This window comes from Rhinoderma darwinii, chromosome 5 (genome assembly GCF_050947455.1).
Source record: "Rhinoderma darwinii isolate aRhiDar2 chromosome 5, aRhiDar2.hap1, whole genome shotgun sequence".
Taxonomy (NCBI): domain Eukaryota; kingdom Metazoa; phylum Chordata; class Amphibia; order Anura; family Rhinodermatidae; genus Rhinoderma; species Rhinoderma darwinii.
Window position 1 is genome coordinate 7,834,607 of NC_134691.1, and position 22,369 is coordinate 7,856,975.

General features: G+C 44.0%; 1 protein-coding gene across 2 annotated transcripts in view; it reads left to right on the forward strand.

Moving 5' to 3' along the window:
- TRAPPC9 (trafficking protein particle complex subunit 9) overlaps positions 1-22,369 on the forward strand; it is a 531,112-nt gene that overhangs the window by 73,276 nt on the left and 435,467 nt on the right. For both annotated transcript variants that reach the window (XM_075825698.1, XM_075825699.1), the window contains exons 13-15: positions 11,305-11,431; positions 19,299-19,431; positions 21,857-22,017. In XM_075825698.1, coding sequence (XP_075681813.1) covers positions 11,305-11,431; positions 19,299-19,431; positions 21,857-22,017 — 421 coding nt within the window. The remainder of the gene's footprint in view (positions 1-11,304; positions 11,432-19,298; positions 19,432-21,856; positions 22,018-22,369) is intronic.

Consider the following 22,369-nt stretch of genomic DNA (forward strand, 5'->3'; position numbering starts at 1 on the left):
CTACCTACAGGGGGGGCTTGTGTGCCACTACCTACAGGGGGGGCTTGTGTGCCACTACCTACAGGGGGGCCTCTGTGCCACTACCTACAGGGGGCCTGTGTGCCACTACCTACAGGGGGGGGGGCTGTGTGGCATTACCTGCAGGGTGTCAGTATCTACAGAGGGCAGTGTATGGCATTATCTACAGCGGGAAGTGTGCGGCAAAAAATGTACAAATTAAATTCATCCAATTTTAAAACGGACAGGGAAAAAAACAGGTCAAAATCGGCTGTTATTTTTGCCCTGGCTTCCCAATTCTTCTTTGCCCAATCCATTTCACCCTACCGTTTCCACTACCTTGACAATAATCAGAAACTCTACTGGGTCCCAACTTCTACCCCGTCCTTCCCCGTTACTCCTGATATTGGGCCATCCTTCCTTCACACCGAGCCTGTCGGACCCTGTTTTTCAGAGATGGGCGTCTATTGGACGATATCGGGCCATCCATTATTTGACAGGGGAATCTTGGCCGACCTTGGAAGCTCTCGCTTCCACTCTGGACCCTTGTCCTCTGGGATTCTGGAAGGCAAACCAACTCTATAATTTCCTTGTCTCCCTCCCACCCCCCGCCGCCCTGTCCCGTTCCGTCACTCCATTGGAAACCCTTTGCTCTGGAACGGGTCCGGTGCGACGTGCCCTTTCCGCTATCTATGCCATGTTGGGCTCCTCTTCGACGCAGCCGCCGCCTCCTTTTGTGGACAAGTGGGAATGGGATTTGAATTTATCTCTTTCTGACTCCCAATTGACCAGGATTTAGGATTTAACTCATGGATCGCCAATGTCTAGTCGTATCCAAGAGACCGGATATAAACTTTTATCTCGATGGTACAATGTTCCGTCTAGACTCCATGTTATGTTCCCCAATGTCTCTTCTCTTTGCTGGCGCTGCGGCTCTTCTGAAGGGACCCTTCTCCATACCTTCTGGGATTGTTCAGTGTTGTCTCATTTCCGGCAGGGAGTCTGGAGAATAACCTCCTCTTTCTCTGACCACACCATACCTTTTACTCCGGCCTTCTTTCTGCTTCATCTCAGCGACATTCCTTTTCCAACATACAAAAAGTCTATTCTTCGACACTTCGTTAACAGTGCTCAGTGATCAGGACTCTCCAGAATATCGGACCATCATGGCCAGCTGAAATTTCAGACGTTTTTGAATTGTATTCTGGATCATGTATCTATGTGTTCCCCCCTCCTCCACCCCCCCTTTTCCTTTTCCTTTCTCTCCCCTGTCCTTACCCCTCCTCTGTCCCTAATGTCGCATATATGATTTTGTAAATTGTTTGATGCAATATCTTGGGCCTATGTGCCCTTGTGCCTTCCCCCCGTTTTTCTTTTATGTTCCCTTGCTTGATATGTTCCTTGTTTGAAAAAGCAAATAAAGAAAGAATTTTACAAAAAAAATAAAATCGGCAACACGGCCCGGAATGTTAAAAACGGCAACACGGCCCGGAACGGATGCAAAACGGCCTGGGAAGAACGGCCCAAAACGCCCGTTTTTATCGGCCGACACTCAGACCCTGTCGCGTGAATAAGGCTTAAGGCTACATTCACACGAGTGTATTAGATTCATGCGCGTGAGAAATGCGTGTGAATCTGGTCCGTGTGTGTTGCGTTATGCATCAGTGTGTTTTGCGAGTGGCATGCGTTATTCACGCACTCGCAAAGCACATAATTTTTTAATTGTTTTTTTTTTTCAATCTAATTGATGCGCAAATCACGTCCCGCACACAGATGTGCATCCGTGTGCGGTGCGTGGTTTTCACGCACCCATTGACTTCAATGGGTGCGGAGGTGCGTGAAAACTCCTGCATGTGTGAACGGCCCCATTGAAATCAATTGGTCCGCGTGCTGCGCGTGATTTCCATGCGCAGCACGCGGACTACGTTCACGTTCGTGTGAATGGGCCCTTAGCAGTGTCTGTTTTCCTCAGGCGCTCTAAGAAAATAAAATAAGTGGTCTGAATTTGCCATGAGGTCTATAATCCCTATGACAACACTGAGCTGCCAGACACAGGAAGTGTTGTCTGGGGGACAAAGATGCAGAGGATTTTCTCACCGGAGAGCTGCAACTTCGCACCAGAATGAGATCTTTTTCTTTTCTTTTCCTTTTTGAAGGGTGTTTATGACAGGTCTTCTCCTTTACGCTGTTGAGTGACCTCCTCTATTTCGTGACATTTATATTTTCCGGCACGATGACGTCATACAATCAGAGAATAGATTTCACGCTTTAACAAAACCCTTAGTCAGTACCACGGCGAACGGAGCTGCTTATTAGGTTGACGAGAAACCGCAACGGCGATTTAAACCCAATAATAAGTGATCGGCCTGAAGAAGCTTCTATATCAGGAAGGTTAATTTCAAGCTCGGAGGCCTCCTGATAAAGCTGCCTGTCAGGTTTTTATGTTTTTAATGATAAGTGCAGAACGAGCAGCCACCAGAGACCTCCCTGCTCGCCTCGCTGTATGTGTATATATATATATATGTCTATGTAGGGCAGGGGAGCTGTTAATGTGATACTGATCATTGCAGCTTTTATTGGCCTCTTCTAATCCCGCCGTGACCTCCTCTATTCCTAGAACTCATAACAAATTTAAAGTAACGCTCTGCAAAATGGATTAGTGGCAGCGAGGCCGCTTTATAGCTGACGGTCACAGGACCCCTGGGGCCCGGTGCAGGGTTTCAGAACACGGACGTCACCAGCGTTAATGGGCCCGTAATAGATGTAATTCCCCCTCCCCCCTCCTCCCTTACAACATATAGAAGCACTTTACTTCCAGGCGAAATATAGAAATAACTCAGAGGGTCACAGTGACCAGGGAGCCGCTGCCGCTCGTTGGCTGTCCTGACAATGTCACCAGAGTCCTTCGCTGCTATTTTTGTCATTTTATGTCATCTCTGGTATTAATTGCCTGGGGGGAGACGGGAGGGTGGACGGATTTTCTTTTCCTCATCATAGTTTGCTGTTTTTAACTTTTTAATGTCCAGCAAAGCAACGGGTCCTCAACAAGCGGAGAGGAAAAAAAACGTGAAGACAAAAACGATCATCCTGCATCATCGTGATCGGCGTGTGATCATCTGATCGATGCTCTGATAAGGATCTGTTCGGCCTTACGTTTAGCGTGCACGTTGGAAAAGCTCCTGGCGTATACGTTAAACGTATACATTCAACCGAGTGTCCTTTTGGACTCTGTCCGGCGGGTATATGTCGGTATACCTTTTTTTGAGGGATGGAATAGCGTAGTAGACTACACTTTTTCATTGCGAGGTATCCGGCAAAAAAAGTATACCTCGCGGAATACGTTTTTTTTTTTTTTAGCAAGGGTGCCTATGGGTGACGTATGCTACTGAACCGTATATGTCACAGGTATACGTTTATCATATACGTCATGGGAAATTCAATAGCCTTTCATGAAGTATACATCCGTGATTCCATTATAGTCTATGGGCGATGCGTGTGTTAAACGGATAACGGCATCTGTCGCCCATAGATGTTCGCGATGTATACTATTAAACTGTATGGTGACGGATACCACTGTTTAGGCATCCGTCACAGCCTACGTTTAAGACTAGGTTTACACCTGGGTCATGGCCGAAGTCGCCATGTAGCCCTAAAGTTTATGTCTGGAGATTTTCCCAGCGTATACGTTAAACGTAGGTCAAAAACGGCATGTTCCCAGGGCCTCATTTAGCTTGGCGGACAGAACAGTTAGGCTGGATTGACACGATTTTCCGCAGGGTTTCTGCAGCAAAATACGCGTGGATTGGCTACTTGCACAAGTTGCGGATTTTAATGTGGAAAATTTCCCCCCAAAAAAACGCAGGTGATTCCGCATGTAAAATCCGCACTTATTACTGCATTTTTAATTGTGGATTTAACATTTTGGCGAGGGAACTGGGGCAGATTTTACTTTGCCAATTTTTGGTTAATTTTTTATAAACTTGCTGGATTCAGTTCTGAGACGGAAGCGCAAGATAAATTGACTTGCCGCGGATTTAAAACCCGCACTGCCGGTCAGTTTACAGGCGGAAAAATTTCTGCAACGTATAAATGAGATTTATTTGGAATGTCATTTACTTTGCTGCTGCTGTATTACGCTGTGGATTTGCCGCAAGAAAATCTGCACGTAATACGCATCAGTGTGCATGTGGACTTAAAGGGGTTGTCCACTACCGGACAACTGATGACCTATCCACCTGATAGGTCGTTACCACATGATCTCTGGGGGGTCTGACACCTGGACCCCGCACCGTTAAACCGCTCCGTCTACCTCGGGGCACCGGGAGTCCATGCCGGAAGCAGATGGCTCCGGTCACGGAATAGCGGCCGAACTGCAGTACTGTTAAAGTGAAAAAGAAGCAGAGCTGCAGCACAGCCGCTATGCTATGTACGGTGCCAACTGCTTCAGGCTCCGTACATTGCATAATGTGCCACAACATCCAGTGCCCGCAGGTCAGCGGAGCAGCTAATCGGTGCGGGGTTCGGGTCTCGGACCCCCACAGAACATCTACTGGTGGATTGGTCATCAGTTGTCCAGTAGTGGACAACCCCTTTAAGGCGTGTATTTTGCTGCAGATTTTACACTTTCTGCATTAAGTGGTCTAATTCTGCAGTGAACATCCGCAACAGAATTCTCTGATTTCCGCCCGGAAAATTTCAGCCGCATGTGGATGAGATTTGTTCAAGTTTCTGCAGGTTGTTCGCACAGAAAATACAGTATGTCCGTCCTGAGTGAATCCAGCCTTATTTCCCACAAATGAAAACGGAAATGGTATATATATAAAAAAAATATTTGTATAACGAATAGGTTGTTTGTAAACTAACCCATATGTCTTCAGATGGGAATCCCTGTTCCAATGTAGCTGGTTTCCCTCTACGCTAATTTTTCGAACACCTTTTATGCTAATCTAATATTACATCTGATATACAACTTACCTACTGTTAAAATTTACTTGTTTTATCCTTGCAAATTCCCTGTGAAGTTACTGCCACTAGGTGTTTCCCTTCCTGTAATCTCCTGTCCACCCCCCAGTTGTCTAGCATGGGCCGTCCCTGGTTACAGAGCAGAGGAGACTGGCTGCAGAAGGTGGGGGTGTATTACTTCACTGCCTGCTATACAAGTCTATGGAGAGGGGAGGGGGAGCAGAGAGAGAAAGAGACACAGACCTGCTGCATACAAGTCCATGGAGGGGTTGGGGTGGAGTAGCAGGAGGAAGGAGCAGAGAGAGTCCGCAACACAGACGCTGCATGTAAGTCTATGGAGGGTGGGGGGGGGGGAAGTAGGATTGAGAGAAATGCATCGGCTGCTGGTAAGATTTCTATGTAACCCCAGTGCTGGATTCTCAGCTACACTGCTCATTACGGCTGTATAATGTCCTCCATGCTGCTGCCGCTTTATATATAGCAGTTAGGGACTGCTCACTAGCCTTGACACAACTGAGAATTGGATATATAGCCTGTAGAAGGGATAACTGATAAATATTGCAGAAGACAAGTCATAATGGCCTGAGTTAGTGTTATTCCTCATGTACACACATATATGACCAGTCACCAGAAGTTAGGTGAGCTTTAAGGACGCAGTTTTTTTTTTTTTTCTTCAAATGCGCGTTCCGAAAGCCATCATTTTTTCTAATGTTTCCGCCATATGACAGCTTGGTTTTTGCCGGAATGAGTTGTATTTTTAATGCCACCACTTGAGGGTACATATAATGTATTGAATCACACTTACACATTTATTTTTTTTTGAGGAGGGATGAAACAAAACCAACAATTCCGCCATTGCTTTTTTGGCTTTTGTTTTCACGGTGGTCACTGTGTGGTAGAAATAACGGGATCATTTTTTTTTGCTGGGTCGATGCGATTCTGGAGATACCAAATTAATATTGGTTTTTTTTTTTCCCCCCATGTTTCAGATAATTGCTGGGGGTCCCGGCAGGGGGAAGCTTTGTGATCTTCTTCTAGTCAAGGGACCCTTCTGACAAGTAGTAGTGCCCAAAGAAAGAAGAACTCCTGGAATCCCAAACTCTCTCTCTTAAGCCTAGTCCTACAAGTTTTTGTAGCAGAGATAAAGATCAACAATATCCAATATCTTCAAAGCCCAAAATAGACTGGTCCTTAAGGGCTTAGGCCTCACGCACACGACCGTGCCCGTAATTACGGGCTCGGCCGGCCGCGGGCCGTGCTCCCATTATAAAGTATAGTAGCACGGCCCATAAAATAAAAAAATAGGACATATTCTATATTTTTCAACGGCAGGGGTACCTTCCCGTAAGCAAACGGGAAGGTACCCATGGCCATTAGAAGTCTATGGGCCCGTAATTACCGGCGTTTTTACGGTCGTGTGCATGGGGCCTTAAAGGGGTTTTCCAGACATATAATATTGATGGCCTATCCTTCGGATGGGCCATCAATATCGGATTGGTGGGGGTCTGACTCCTTCAGGCACAGCTCCGTACCAGTCACAGCCACTACTAAGGCCTAATTCACACGAGCGTGTTAAACGTCCGTGGGGCGGCCGTTGAAACAGCACGGACCTATGTAATTGAATGTGGCCGTTCACACAGCCGTTGTTTCATCGATCGGGGGGCAGGGAGTCGGACCCCCACCCGTCACATATTGAAGACCTGTTTTAAGGATAAGCCACCCATGTTATATTCCCAGAAAATCCATTAAAGGCCAGAATTGGATTGGTCCTTTAGTGGTTAAAATACCACGTACACATTGCTTGTTTATACGTTTGTGCTCTCCACTTTTTTAACCCCCTCATGACCAGGCCCTTTTGCGCGTTAATGGCCAAAGATTCGTTTTTGTTTTTTCAGTCGCATTCCAAGAGTCGTAACTTTTTTTTTTTATTCCGTCGACATCGCCGTATAAGGGCTTGTTTTTTGCGGGATGAGTTTTAAAATTACTTGTTTTTGCATCGCCGCATTCTAAGAGCCGTAACTTTTTTATTTTTCCGTATGTGGGTTTGCGTTTTGCGGGACAAGGTGTAGTTTTCACTGGTAGTATTTTGGGGTACATGGGACTTATTGATTAACTTTTATTTTATTTTTTACGGGGGAATGGGAGAAAAAAAAAAGGAATTTTGCCTTTATTTATTGCGTTGTTTTTTTTCTTTACGCCGTTCACCCGGCGGTTTAACCCGTTAGTGACCGGCCCATCGTGTTTCTACGTCGGTCACTAACGGGCCTTATTCCGATGCCATAGACTTTTTACGTCGCGGCATCGGAATAAGTTAACAGAGCAGGGAGCCGTCAAATCTCCCTGATCTCAGCTGCTAGAGGCAGCTGAGGGCTGGGAGCATCCCTGCTCTGCCGTGTGAGATCGATATCAGTGTCGATCTCACCCGTTTAACCCCTCAGATGCGGTGCTCAATAGCGAGCACCGCATCGGAGTGGTTTTGGAGAGAGGGAGGGAGCTCCCTCTCATCCCACTGACACCCGGCGATAAGATCGCCGAGTGTCTGTGTCTCCAATGGCAGCCGGGGGTCTAATAAAGGCCCCCAGGTCTGCCTGGAGCGAATGCCTGCTAGATCATGCCGCAGGCATGACCTAGTAGATGCCTGTCCGTGTTAAACAGACAGGCAGTACTGCAATACAAAAGTATTGCAGTGTATTATAATAGCGATCGCAGAATCGCATATTATAGTCCCCTAATGGGACTAGTGAAAAAGTGAAAAAAAAGTTTAATAAAGTTAATTTAAAAAAAAATTTGAAAAACCCAGCTTTTCCCCTTACAAAATGCTTTACTGTTAAAAAACCCAAATAAAGTTACAAAGTTACACATATTTGGTATCGCCGCGTCCGTAACGACCCCGACTATAAATCTATTACATTATTTAACCCGCACGCTGAACGGCGTAAAAAATGTAATAAAAAACTATGGAAAAATTGCTGTTTTCTGTGATTACTGACTTTAAAAAAATTTGATAAAAAGTGATCAAAAAGTCGCATCTACTCCAAAATGGTACCAATAAAAACTACAAGTCTTCCCGCAAAAAAAAAAGCCCTCATACAACCGGATCGGCGAAAAAATAAAACCGTTACGGCTCTTCAAATATGGAGACACAAACACAAATCATTTTGAAAAAAAAAGCGTTTTTACTGTGTAAAAGTAGTAAAACATACAAAAACTATACAAATTTGGTATCGTTACAATCGCAACAACCCGCTGAATAAAGTTGTGGTGTTATTTATATCACACGGTAAACGGCGTAGATTTAGGACGCGAAAAAGTGTGGCGAAATTTCAGATTTTTTTCTATTTCCCCCCAAATAAAAGTTAATAAAAGTTAATCAATAAATAATATGTACCTAAAAATGGTGCTATTAAAAAATACAACTTGTCCCGCAAAAAACAAGACCTTATACAGCTATGTAGACGCAAAAATAAAAAGGTTATAGCTCTTGGAATGCGACGATGGAAAAACGTAAAAAATGGCTTGGTCATTAAGGTCTAAAGTAGGCTGGTCATTAAGGGGTTAATTCATGTGTAAACTTTATTGTTTGAGTTGTTACGATCGCGGCGACACCATATATGTTATTTTTTTTTTTTTTACACTTTTACTAAATACACTTTTTGTGGAAAAAAGTAGTTTTATTTTATTTATACTTTTTTTTTTTTCTCCTAAAATTGATTTAACTGTTTTATTTTGTCCCACTAGGGGACTTCACCATCCGATCTGCTGATCGCAGTACCCACCAGATCAGAGCGACGGATATATCCGTCACTTGTCGTTAACGGGTTAAAGAAGTCGTTTCAGGAAACGCCGCCATGTTTGTTTTAAATGGCGTCTTTGTTTTTTTTTTTTAAAAAGCGCACGTGTCGCGCCGCGGTTAAAGAAAAATAACCGCTCGAGACTCTGATTCTCTACTGACCAGAATTTTTTATTTTTTTTACATTCACGACTCTTTTTGGGGAAAAACCAAAACAAACATCAAAGTGAGCGGAGATTTTATTTCTGTAATTCTCGTTAGGGAGACAATGTACGTGTTAAATACACAGACGCCGACGGAAGGAGCCGCTGATTATAAAAGACTGAAATCTCCCTAATTAGTAATTGTAACAATCGTGGGAGATAAATCTGCGCTGGGATCAAACTATAGAAATCAATTACAGTCATTTACATCGAGCAGATAAGAGGTCCGTGCAGCGTAAAAGGCCGATCCTGGGGGGCCCTATCATTATGGGGATTGTATGACACATCCGATTCTTGGCGGTATTCCCCTTTAAATTATCCCATAGACAGAAGATAACTCTGTTGGGGGTCCAGGAGCTGGGACTTGGGCACTGACATTTGGGATAGAGCGCGTTTTGGGCGCTGTATAGAACGCGGCCTCCCCCGTTTCCTGACCGGGGCCCCAACTTATTCATATGATATCCCAAAAGGTGAAATTCCCCTTTAATTTATTTTCCTATTTTTATCATTGTATGATAAGTTCTGCAACTTTTTTTTTATATATATATATGTATATATACTTTGTGTTTCAATTCCTCACTGTTTTTGTAGAGCTCTGCTTGCTGTTAGTGAATGGGAACATTCAAATTTTTTGTATTTTTTTTTTTTACCTAGTCCTGCTCACATAGTTGTAGTTTGTTACAATGTGGCCATGAAGGTGGGGGCTGTAGCAATTTATCAGTATAGGCAATCCTGTGTGAGATATATCCTCTTCGGTCCTGGACTCCAGGGTGATAGCTCTATATTGATACATTGCAACGACTCCACAGTTGTGTGAGCAGGGCAATGTCCAGGCAGGTGTTTCAGCCTCGAATGTTTCCTTGGAGCGCCATTTTAGAATTAATAAATAGATAGAAATAATCTGCCTACATAGGGGGCACATACTTTAATTTTTTCATTTTTCATCCATTGCCTACATTGATAAATTGCAACTACTCCACAGCTGTGTGAGCAGGACAAGGTCAGGATACGTTCTTCAGCCTCTGAATGTTCTGCTTGCTGTAAGGGAATGAAACACCCCGAGGCTAAAAAAAAACCCTCATAAAGATCTCATACTGAGGGTTTGTTACATGTGTATCTAGTCTAGACAATACTCTGTGAACTTAATCAACAGCACAAATCTCTCTCTAGTCCTGATGGTTTGTTTCAATGAATAAGTGCAGGTAAAATGTATTAGTTTACCTGCACGTTAAGTGATGGATGCCACTTTTAAGGATTCCGTTACAGTGTACAATTAACATATGAGTCGGGAGCTTTTGCCGGCTTATACATTAAACGTAGGCCAAAAACATGATGTGAACAGGGCCTGACATTTGCATTGCTGTTCACATCCCGCGTGTGGTTTTCTATACATCGCTCGCTACGCACTGATAAAAAGCCTGAGCGATCCAATTTCACTTACGGTACGGAATGGATCACTACGCGCCAATCGGACGATCCGTCCGTGCAGAGGTTCACCGCCGCGCACCTCTTGCTGTCATTCCCGTTCGTTGTTGGATCTCCCAACCCGCGGGATGTACAAAGTTGAACAGCGCTGACGTCCCGGCCGTGGCGCGTAGCGATCTGCCGGAGTGATCAACCAAGATCTCTCAGGTCAGGGATTCTGTCCCCCTCAGTTTTCGATAACTGGCACGTCGAGGAACAGGAGGCATCGAGCAATCGTCCCACACCACGCGATCCGATTTTGTGCAAGGGTTCGGTCGTTTTGACGGAATCAATACCGTAGTCGACTACTCAAAACGATGGAACCCTCGCGCAACTGAGACAAACCGAAACCATTGGCACCGGATCCGTCACCATTGAAATCAATAGGTTTCCGTTTGTTTCAGTCAAGGTCCCGTTCGGGAAACTAAGACGGAACTTTAGAACGGGACCCTGACGCAGATGTGAACGGAGCCTTAGCGACACCGGCTACTTCCTCAATTTTTAAGAATCTTACGGCTTGTCCTGCTTGGTGTTACATTTTCAGTGTTGAGGAGTGTATATGTCCACATTCGTCTTGACCCGTCCAATAAAGTTATTCCCTCTGTTAATATTAATGGTGAACTCTGAAAAAAACATAATAATGGTGGAAATGCTTTTTTTTATGGACCCCACCTACTAAAAAAATTCATATGAATTAACGGCTACCATAAATTTACCCCAAAAAGATGCCCCTAGATCTAGTTTGATGATGTCACTGCACCGACTTTTCATCCCTACTAACAGGCGCTTTTGTTTTTTATGCTAATAGCAACACCTTTTTGATTTTTACCCTTCATCCTCCTCCATATACGCTATAAGAATTGACCGGTTTCCACTTTGTGTTTGCAGGGACTACTGACCAGCGGGGTGGAGTTTGAGTCCCTCCCAGCCGCGCTGTCACTTCCTGCAGAATCAGGCCTGTATCCCGTGACTTTAGTTGGGGTACCCAGGACCACCGGGCAGATAACGGTCAATGGTAAGCACCGATCTACAGTCCAATGGACTACATCTTTGTGTGTGAAATATGTAAAAGAAACATTAGGAGGAGGATGAGTCGTATTCAGGAGCTTTCACTGGGGCAATTGTTGTAGGATTCTAGTTTTCCAGCAGGTCTGTTCATTCAAGGGTTGTACAGGATTAGGAAAACATGGCTGCTTTCTTTCTAAAACAGCGCCACACCTGTCCTTAGGTTGTGTCTGGTATTGCAGCCCAGCTCCATTGCAGTGAATGGGAATGAGCTGCAATACCTCACACAACCTGTGGACAGAAGACACCCGTAGATTCCAGAATCAGCAGAGCCAATGAGGTGAGACTTGAAGAACATAACTATTTGTTTCAAATGTGAATTTGCAAAAATTGGCAAAGTTTAGAAACCGTTTTGTTGATGACATCATTTAATATATTTGCAAAGATGTCAACCCGGGAGAGCCCTTCACGGGGTGGTTCTCGAACAGCGGCTCGTGGCAATAATGGGAGTGGCCTTGTCAAGGGGCGTAGCTTATATGAAAGGACGTGGCAAAATAGTCAGACCCCCTTTATTACAGACCCCTTTTTTAATATCGGACCCTAGACCAGACCCCCTAAATATGTTCAGACACTTGACCACCTAAATCTATTCAGACCCCAGACCGGAACCTCTAAATATGTTCAGACCCCGGACCCCCTATATTTATATAATATCAGACCCCACACCAGACCAAAAAAAAATCCACGTTCCCGGGCGCCGCTGCATCGGGGCCTGATGCCGTCCAGCTCCAAGACGTATAGTGCGCCAGATACAATCTGGGAGAGAGGATGGTAAAGGCCCTTTTACGTGGGCCTATTATCGGGCAGACGAGCAGGACGGGCCGAGTAAGAGGACCCCAAGCATACAAGTCACTATCGGTTGGATTAATTAAAAGTTGGGACTTTCGGCTAATTCCCAAGGTAAACCTTCAGATGTTGAAATCCCTACATGGATGTCTACTTCAGAGATTCCAATTCTAAGTTGAAGGTTCCAATTTGTGGAACTCTCCGACCTGTTCCAAAAAAGCTGTGACGCTTTACTATGTTCACCCTTTGTTCTGAGGATCGATGAGGGTCCCATCACCAGGACTATCTACTCATGTGTCTCTGTAAGATCTCAGAAGATATGTGGAACTTCCTTTCGAGGCATCTGGTGGCTCCCACCCAGCAATGGAATAGTTACTGATCTTTCGTATTCCTTCCCCATTTTGGGTTTGTAGCATCTACGGAGCAGAACTTCCTCAACTCGCTCATGTCCCGGCATCTCAATAAAGAAATTACAGAGAATCAGATGCAAATTTATGGCAACCAGAACGTCTCACAGCTTGAAGACCCAAGTATCGGGGCGATGTAATGAGCGGTGCCTCGGGTGGGATCTTCATGTCCCTTCTATTTAAAGCAGCGTTCACATCTATGAGCAAGACTGGTATTAAAGTATTAAGTCAGCGAAGGATCTCCGGGATCAGGATTGACATTTACACCTTGATTATACATATATTCAGAACAAGGATATTACACAAAGTTTCGGTACCGGGCAATTAATATCTTGTTTCCAAGTCCCTGCCGAGATTTAGTGTTTTTGAGATATTTGTGTGGTTGTGGTTTAACAGTAGTGTTCAAAAGAAATAGCCGTCCAACATCGTTAACCTGATGAATCAATGTTTTTGAAGAAGTGATAATTCTACATAGCAAATAATTGACTTATCAGGGTAGTAGAGTAGTACAAAAAAAACCAGAGCCAACAATTAGGACGTGATGCCGCTCATTCTGAGGAATTGAATCATTCATTGGAAGGGGCTTGTTCAAAATAATAGAAGTGAGGAGATAAATTGGTGAAGTCCTTCATCCTGTGGAATAACAGGGGTCAATTTTGGCCCCTATTTAACCGGTTCCCTACCGCTACCTGTGTATATACGCCTGGCGGTCGGGGACCTTAAAACCCCCGCCATAGACTATTTACGGCGCAGGTTTTAGCTTGCTGCCCGAGCGATCGCGCAGCTGAATGTCGGGTCCTCTTCAGTCAGTGACTTCCGGGGACCCTGATGAGGCGATAGAAGCGGCTTTGGCTGCTTCTATCTTTTCTGATCTCTTCTACACAGCGATCAATGAGTGCTGTGTATATGAATAGAGGCAGATCCGCTGCCGCTATTGGTCCAGGTGATCATGTGACTGGACACATGATCGCCGGGTGCTGTCAGTGGCAGGCTGCTGCTGCTGGGTCTTTCTAGACCCAGCACAGCCCTATTAGTGACGAGTCACTATAAGAGGACTGATTTCCCTGCTGTGCAGCCCCAGTTACAGTGGAAAAACATGATGTAAAAGAAGAAAAAAAAAAAGATCACAATAATAAAAAAATAAAAGTAAAATAAAGTGCAAAAAAATTTATAAGAAATACGCATAAAATATCCCCCCCCAAAAAAACGTTGTTGTAACGCTAGCCCTGAGCCAATTACCCTAATATAGACATGTAACATATCAAAATTTACGGTAGACAATGACGATCACAAATAAAAGGTCTATTTGAGGGTAAAACGATATTACCAGAAAAAAATAGCTAAAAAGTAAAAAGGCATATTTTTAAGTTACTATAATTTTCTAGAAATTCTAAAACCGCAAAAAGGATGTGTATACAAATGATAAAAAAAGACCAGCATTGTCTACGAATAAAAAAAAGCTTTGCAAAAATCACGTCGCTAGCCCTACAAATAAAAACTTAATAGCCGTTTAACGCGTGCTAAAAATGGCTGAACGGTGTCTGGTCCTGAAGGCTCAAAATAGCGCGGTCCTGAACCGGTTAAGGTAGGAGGGTGGTAAGTGTTGCACATGTTGGTGATCGGGCATTTCCTTGTGAAATACTGGGGGAAATGGGTCGTTCCAGACATTGTTCTGATGAAAAACGGACTTTGATTAAAAAATGATTGGAGTGGGAAGAACATATATAGAAGTGCAGCAAATTATAGGCGGCTCAGCTGAAATTATCTCAAATGCCTTGAAGTGGCGACCAAAACCTGAAAGACGCGGAAGGAAACGGGAACTACTGTGCGAATGGATCAAAGAATAGCCAAGATGGCAAAGGCTCAGCCAATGATCCCCTCCAGAAAGATCAACGAAGATCTGAAGTTACCAGTGATCTGCTACAATCACAAGACGATTAAGTGAAGCCAAGTTACCAGCAAGGACTCCCCGAATAAAAGACGTGCCCTGAATAGGTTAAAGTTTGCCCAGGAACACATTGACTGGCCCAAAGAGAAATGGTTCAAAATGTTGTGGACTGATGAAGGCAAAATTGTTCTTTTTGGGTCTAGTGGCCGCAGACCGTATGAGACGACCCCCGAGCGCTGAAGTCAAGCCACAGTACGGTGTGAAGACCGTAAAGCACGGTGGTGATATGGGGATGTTTCTCATACCACGGTGTTGGGCCTATTTATCAGATACAAGGGGTCAGGGATCAGTCGGAATATATCAAAATACTTGCGATCATGTTGCTCTATGCCGAAGAAGAAATGCCCTTGAAATGAGGGTTTTAACACAGCGATGACCCAAAACACACCAGTGAGCGAACAACATCTTGGTTACAGACAAACAGGATTGAGGTAATGGAGTGGCAGGTCCAATCCCCCGACCTCAATCCCATAGAGAATTTGTGGGGTGACATAAAAAATGCGGTTTATGAGGCAAAACCCAAAAATGCAGAAGAACTGTGGGATGTCGTCCAATCTACCTGTTCGCATTGGCCAGAAGTTGGTTGACTCCATGCCGCACAGATGTCAAGCAGTTTTTATAAATAATGGTGACTCCACAAAATATTAGCTCAGGAAAGTGAAATCTGAAACCTTTTTTCAGTTTATACATAACATTTTTGAGTTTTTAAAGAAAAATGCCAGCACTGCTATTTTTTTGAACAGCCGAATATTCTTTTTTCTTTACGTTCTGGACTCCTATAAAAAGATTCACAACAATAACAGGTAAATATTTAAAGTAAATTAGAAAAAAGGAACACGGCGCCACAAAGCCCAATTCAGGATTTGATAGATGATGAGAATAAGGTGGATGCGACAATTACGCTCACCTCGGGTGGTGGATACCATAGGTGTCAACAAGGCTTGGAAAGCTGCAGCCAGGTCCACATCACAGCCAAACGGAGTTTGCCGTCGGTTTGTAGTGAGATTAGAAGTAGGAAAAAAACGGGACCACCGGCGCTGCTTGGATCGAGATATTACACGACCATCATGGTAGGTAGGTACAACGGGCTTTATTGATAACAGGCTACGCGTTTCGACGCCGAACTGACGTCTTCCTCAGGCCAATACAGACTGTGCGGTTCCTGCCTTATTTATACATCACGGCAAGGTAAAAAAGACCGCCAGAAAACCGGGTCAAAGGTCATATACATAGCAGAATAAAGAAACAGTATTGTGAATTTAAAATACATACACGCATAATGATTCAATAAAAGGGAACAGAAATACCAAAGGATTTAAAAGATGTTTTATGTATTAGACATATATACTGCTTGTGTCAGATTGACAGGTCAGTGCGGGATTCCACAGGAGAATCCTTTATGAATAAAGTGTTAACTTTTATATTTGCATCGGACTGAGGATGAATAAACAGTCCCATAATTGGTTGGGTATAGGTTTTTTTGTTTTTGATTGATATTGACGTAAACACAGCAGTGGCGAGCGAAATGCTGAATCAAGCGTCCTTAGTTACTACAAGTTAGAAAAAATTGGGGAAGCCGTGGGGGACCAAAAGACTTTCAATGGACCGCATGTTGGACCGCATGGATACGCGGATCTCAGCAGTAAGATGTCAAGGAGGATCACGGCATCGGAACGGGTTAGTAACAGAGAACCATGATGTAAGGACATTTAGTGATTAGAAATTGATAAACAACCTCATTATAAATAGAGGATCTAAATAACTATCACAAAAGGTAGATGTCTTTTTGAGATTCACCTAAACGGAAATAGCAATAAATAGTTGTAAAAAAACTTTGGATTTGTGTCAGTAAGGATTAGATTATATATATCTCAATAATACATACAATTATAAATATATACAATTATAAAAGGACTGGACATGTGAATAATGATATAATTATTAAAAAAAAATAAAAATATATTTCTAATCACTAAATGTCCTTACATCATGGTTCTCTGTTACTAACCCGTTCCGATGCCGTGATCCTCCTTGACATCTTACTGCTGAGATCCGCGTATCCATGCGGTCCAACATGCGGTCCATTGAAAGTCTTTTGGTCCCCCACGGCTTCCCCAATTTTTTCTAACTTGTAGTAACTAAGGACGCTTGATTCAGCATTTCGCTCGCCACTGCTGTGTTTACGTCAATATCAATCAAAAACAAAAAAACCTATACCCAACCAATTATGGGACTGTTTATTCATCCTCAGTCCGATGCAAATATAAAAGTTAACACTTTATTCATAAAGGATTCTCCTGTGGAATCCCGCACTGACCTGTCAATCTGACACAAGCAGTATATATGTCTAATACATAAAACATCTTTTAAATCCTTTGGTACTTCTGTTCCCTTTTATTGAATCATTATGCGTGTATGTATTTTAAATTCACAATACTGTTTCTTTATTCTGCTATGTATATGACCTTTGACCCGGTTTTCTGGCGGTCTTTTTTACCTTGCCGTGATGTATAAATAAGGCAGGAACCGCACAGTCTGTATTGGCCTGAGGAAGACGTCAGTTCGGCGTCGAAACGCGTAGCCTGTTATCAATAAAGCCCGTTGTACCTACCTACCATGATGGTCGTGTAATATCTCGATCCAAGCAGCGCCGGTGGTCCCGTTTTTTTCCTACTTCTAATCTCACAGGTAAATATTTAGTTAGGTTGTCGGACCTGGACAAGGTTCATTCATGGTCACTTATTTAAAGGGAACCTGCCATAAGGACAGGATAAAAGTCAGATTAGGACATCTACATAATGTTATTTTAAAGACAAGCTATAGGGGATAATTTACACCCACTACACAACCCACCCATGGGCCAATTAACTCTTGAGACAATCGAGAGGGCTGACATTACCCACGTCCCTGCAACCATGACTACTAAGACACAGAACAAGCCATGTTTCTACTGGAGTTGACCACCATACATCTCCATGCCCCCGATTAGCAGCTTTAGCATAATTTTTGGATGAGATCAGTTTAGATGGAACCAGTCTATAGATGTTCTAATCAAAAAGAACTTTGTCAGATAAGGCTTTCCCTTTAATGGGGTCCTTGGTGGATTAGGACATAAAAGTTCTTGACACCATCTATACAATACGGTGTCTGATGTATCGTCGTTCTTGGCACCATCTCTACATACGGTGACTAACATGCCTTTGTTCTGGGGACCATATCTACACACTGTGACTAACGTTCCTTTGTTCTCGACACCAGCTCTACATATGGTGACTGATGTACCTTCGTTGTAGTTATCATCTCTACAGATGGGGACTGACGTGCCTTCGTTCTGGGCACCATCTCTTCCTACTGTGACTGGTGTTTTTTCGTTCTCGACACCATCTCTACATATGGGGACTTACATGCCTTCGTTCTCGGCACCATCTCTTCCTACGGTGACTGGTGTTTTTTCGTTCTCGACACCATCTCTACATATGGGGACTTACATGCCTTCGTTCTGGGCACCATCCCTACACACAGTGACCGACTTGCCTTCGTTCTTGACACCACCTCTACATACGGTGACTGGTGTGCCGCCGTTCTTGGCACCATCTCTACATACGGTGACTAACGTGCCTTTGTTCTGGGCACCATTTCTACCTACGGTGACTGGCGTTTTTTCGTTCTTAACACCACCTCTACATACGGTGACTGGTGTGCCGCCATTCTTGGCACCATCTCTACATACGGTGACTAACGTGCCTTTGTTCTGGGCACCATTTCTACCTACGGTGACTGGCGTTTTTTCGTTCTTGACACCATCTCTACATATGGGGACTGAAATGCCTTCATTCTGGGCACCATCCCCACACACAGCGACCGACTTGCCTTAGTTCTTGACACCACCTCTACATGCGGTGACCGATATGCCTTCGCTCTTGACACCATTATATCGAGATACCATAAAAAACATTGGTTGAAAATGCACATAAATAATAGTCGTTACCATCTAAATTTTAATTAAGGCTGAACCTTAAAGAGTTATTCTCACCTTATAAAGTGATGGTATATCACTGAAAATAAGAGTAAATCCTCAGGGTTGGTGGGGGTGCCAGAGGTTGGACCCCTACCAATCACAAAGTCATGGCATATCCTAGCGATAAGCCATCACTATATTATATGGGAATAACCCTTATAATTTTCACGGTCAATGATTAATTGGTAACACCAGGATTGCTTGCAATTAATATCCTCGGACTGACGCGGTCTCTAACGCCCCATGCACACGACCGTGTTTTTCATCCATCCGTAAATAAGGATCTGTAGTCATCCGTAAATTATCCACATATACGGAAGGGTGTTCGTAAATACGATCCGTAGTGCATCTGTTTTTACGGATCCACAAAAAAACAGTGAGGAATCTAGGGTAATCCCCCGGCGTCTCATAGCAATACTTCCGTAATTACGGACGGCTACTAATGCACATCCGTAGCTGAACGTAATTACGGAATAGACTTTTATGGGGGGTCCGTGTTCTATCATTTCTACGGCACGGACGGCCATCCGTCAAAATACGGAAAGGTGTCCGTAGCTCATAGAAATGAATAGGTCTGAAATTACGGATGAAAAATACGGTCGCGTGCTTGGGGCCTTAGATATGTCGTTGCCAACTGTTCTCTTCTCCGTGGTTACAGGTTATCACACGTCTGTATTTGGGGTGTACAGCGACTGTCTCCTCGACAACCTTCCCGACCTCAAGGACAGCGCCTGCACGGTGGACGTGATTCCGTCTTTACCGAGATTACAGATCGGCACCTCTCTACCCAGGCAAGTATCTACATTAGTGAGACGCTCGGATACATTCACATATATGGATTAGTTCGAGCTTTTCTATTCGAGTCCATTCTCTCTGTGTATAATTTTCCCCTTCTGGATCTTTAAATGAAAACTTTATCTTGGAATAAAAATGTGGGACTTTTTTTTGCATGTTGAACAACTTTGGAAAAACTTTCCTGCACTTATCTGATCCTGAGTTAGGCCCCATGCACAGACCAATTCACTTCTATTGACCAGGTATACATTCCCGTATATTGGCAGGAAGGTGTCCGGGCCATAGAAAACCTCCACAAAAAATAGTACATGTCCAATCTTTTGCTTTTTACGGAAATCCGGGTGGCTGTCCATGGCTGTCAGCGGCCGGCCGTGCCCGTAATCGCGGACCGTGATTACGGGCACGGCCGTGTGCATGAGGTCTTAAAAAAGGTTTCTTCTCCAGTCATGCCTAAAAGATAGATTTGATATTCTGCTGGTGTCCTGATATTATAGAGAAGTTGGGACCTCAAATGACAGTTAGGGTATGTTCACACACAGTGTTTTCAGGCAAAAAGGCCTGAAAAAACGGAAGCTGAACGCCTCTAAACATCTGCCCATTGATTTCAATGGGAAAGACAGCGTTTTGTTAAAAAGGGCGCGTAAAAAAACCGCCCCGTAAAAAGAAGTGCATGTCACTTCTTAAACCGTTTTTGGAACCGTTTTTCATTGCGTCAATAGAAAAACAGCTCCAAAAACGGCTCCAAAAAACGCATCAAATAACCATGAAAACAGCTCTGTATTCACAGCCGTTTTTACTTAATTTGTTAACATAGCCATACACAGTTCAGGCTCAGGCTTCGTTCACATCTGCGCTAGGGCTCTGTTCCGACGGAGATTTACGTCGGAACGGAGCCCCGACAGATACAAATGGAAACCATAGGTTTCCGTTTCCATACCGTAGTCGACTACGGTATTAATTCCGTCAAAACGACGGAAACCTTTGGCACTGGATCCGTCACCATTGAAATCCCTTACGGTTTCCGTTTGTGTCTGCCAGGGCTCTGTTCCAACGTAAAGCTCCGACGTAACGTCGGAACGGAGCCCTAGCGCAGATGTGAACGAAGCCTAAGCTGTTAGGTCACATGTCTGACAGCAGGGTGGAGTTAAGGTGAATCTGTCACCAGAACTTTGTTTTGAACTAGCAAAATGGTAGCGCGTCATTGCCCTGTCCCTTCCTGCTGGATGTGATTGACATGGGCCAGGCAGTGTAGTCGGCGAGTTCACCCCTGGCCCTGTAATGTAGTGAACATGCGCAGTATAAACAATATGTCCACCGCTGCAATCGGCGCTACTGCGCATGCGCTGATGACGCACTCGTTGCACCGAAATTCTAATTTGATAGGTTCCCTTTAAAGTGTAGCTAAATGTTTAACAAACTTCTGATATGTCATAGTGACATGTCAGACGTTTGGATTGGTGGGGGTCCGAGCACTGAGACCCCCACCAATCACTAAACGAAGCGGCAGAAGTGCTCGGGTGAGCGGCTTTTTCTGGAAATGAATGTATCGGTGTACGGACTCAATAGAAAGTCTATGAGTCAGTATTCCGATCCATTTATTTCCGGAAAAAGCCGAACAGACATGAAGCGGCTGAGCGCTCACACGAGATTAGTGGGGTTCTCCGTGCTCCGACCCCCACCAATCAAAACTTCTGACATGTCACTATGACATGTCAGAAGTTTGTTACACGTTTAGCTACACTTTAAGCCTTTGTCTGTTTCCATTGGCTACCAAAAGAATTTTGAAAGCAGCTTTGGATGTGCCAGAGAAAAGACAATAAATTGATACAGAAACGGTAAAGTGAAGATAATGACAGGAGTGTTGTCCGAAACGCGTAGGCTGCTGTTACCACACCCATGCACTTCAACTTTTAAACCATTGGAAATAAACTTGGAACATTGTTTCCTTTTTACAATTCCCTTTGAGCGCTGGATCATTCCTGCTTCCTTTTTTTCATGATTGTGCTTGTAATAACTTGAAAGTCCACCTCAATTTTCTGCCCAATAACCCCCCCCCCCCCCCCCCCCAAGTAGTCAGATGGCAGATAATTTCACTTGTTTCAACATTCTGCTCTATATGTTTTTATCCTGAACTGATGTGATTTCTTCTCCTATCTTCTCATGCTTTCTGTTGCCTGAGTGGGAGGGAGCGAAAACAAGTTTGTGCAACCTGTAGAGGCAGTCTCCTGTATAGCAGATACAATTTCAGTTTTGTGTATTCAAATGGTGACTCAGACCATGAAGACTGTTAGTTACTAGACAATACTGAAGTATCACAGCCCAGAGAGTAAACCAAGAGGTGGGGTAAGGAGCAGGAATAAGAGTAATTTATGAGGAGCTCGTTAAAGGGCAGGAACATGACTTTGTATTGTATCATTCCAGATCGGCTCACTCTCTGCAGCCGTCCAGTGACGATGTTTCCTCCCATGTGTCTGTTCAGCTTTTCAATGGAGAGACCCAGAAGCTTCTGATTAAGCTGGAGAACATTGGAACTGAGCCGATTGAGACCTTAGAGGTTTCCTCCAAGACGGTGAATAATAAAGGTGAGTGGATCTTAAATGTGGGATGTAGTTTATCCCTGTCCCTAACTCGATTTTAAGTATGGGGGCTTTGTGGGAAATCCCGTTGAATCCGGCAAGAACAGATACCCATGAGCAAACTAGATCACTTGAGGCCTCGAGGGCCTGGACCATTTTAGTGGCCGATGTTCATAAAAAGCAAAAAAAAAAAAATGTTCTTACATTTTTACCAATTTCGTTGTGTTTTGTTCTGTCACTATCACACCCACTGGTCCTATCCATTCCTTGTTTACAAGCAGTGGGATGATCCATGGGGACGTCACGTCGCACCGCGGCAATTGGCCACTGTGATAACGTGCTATGACTTTGCATGGCG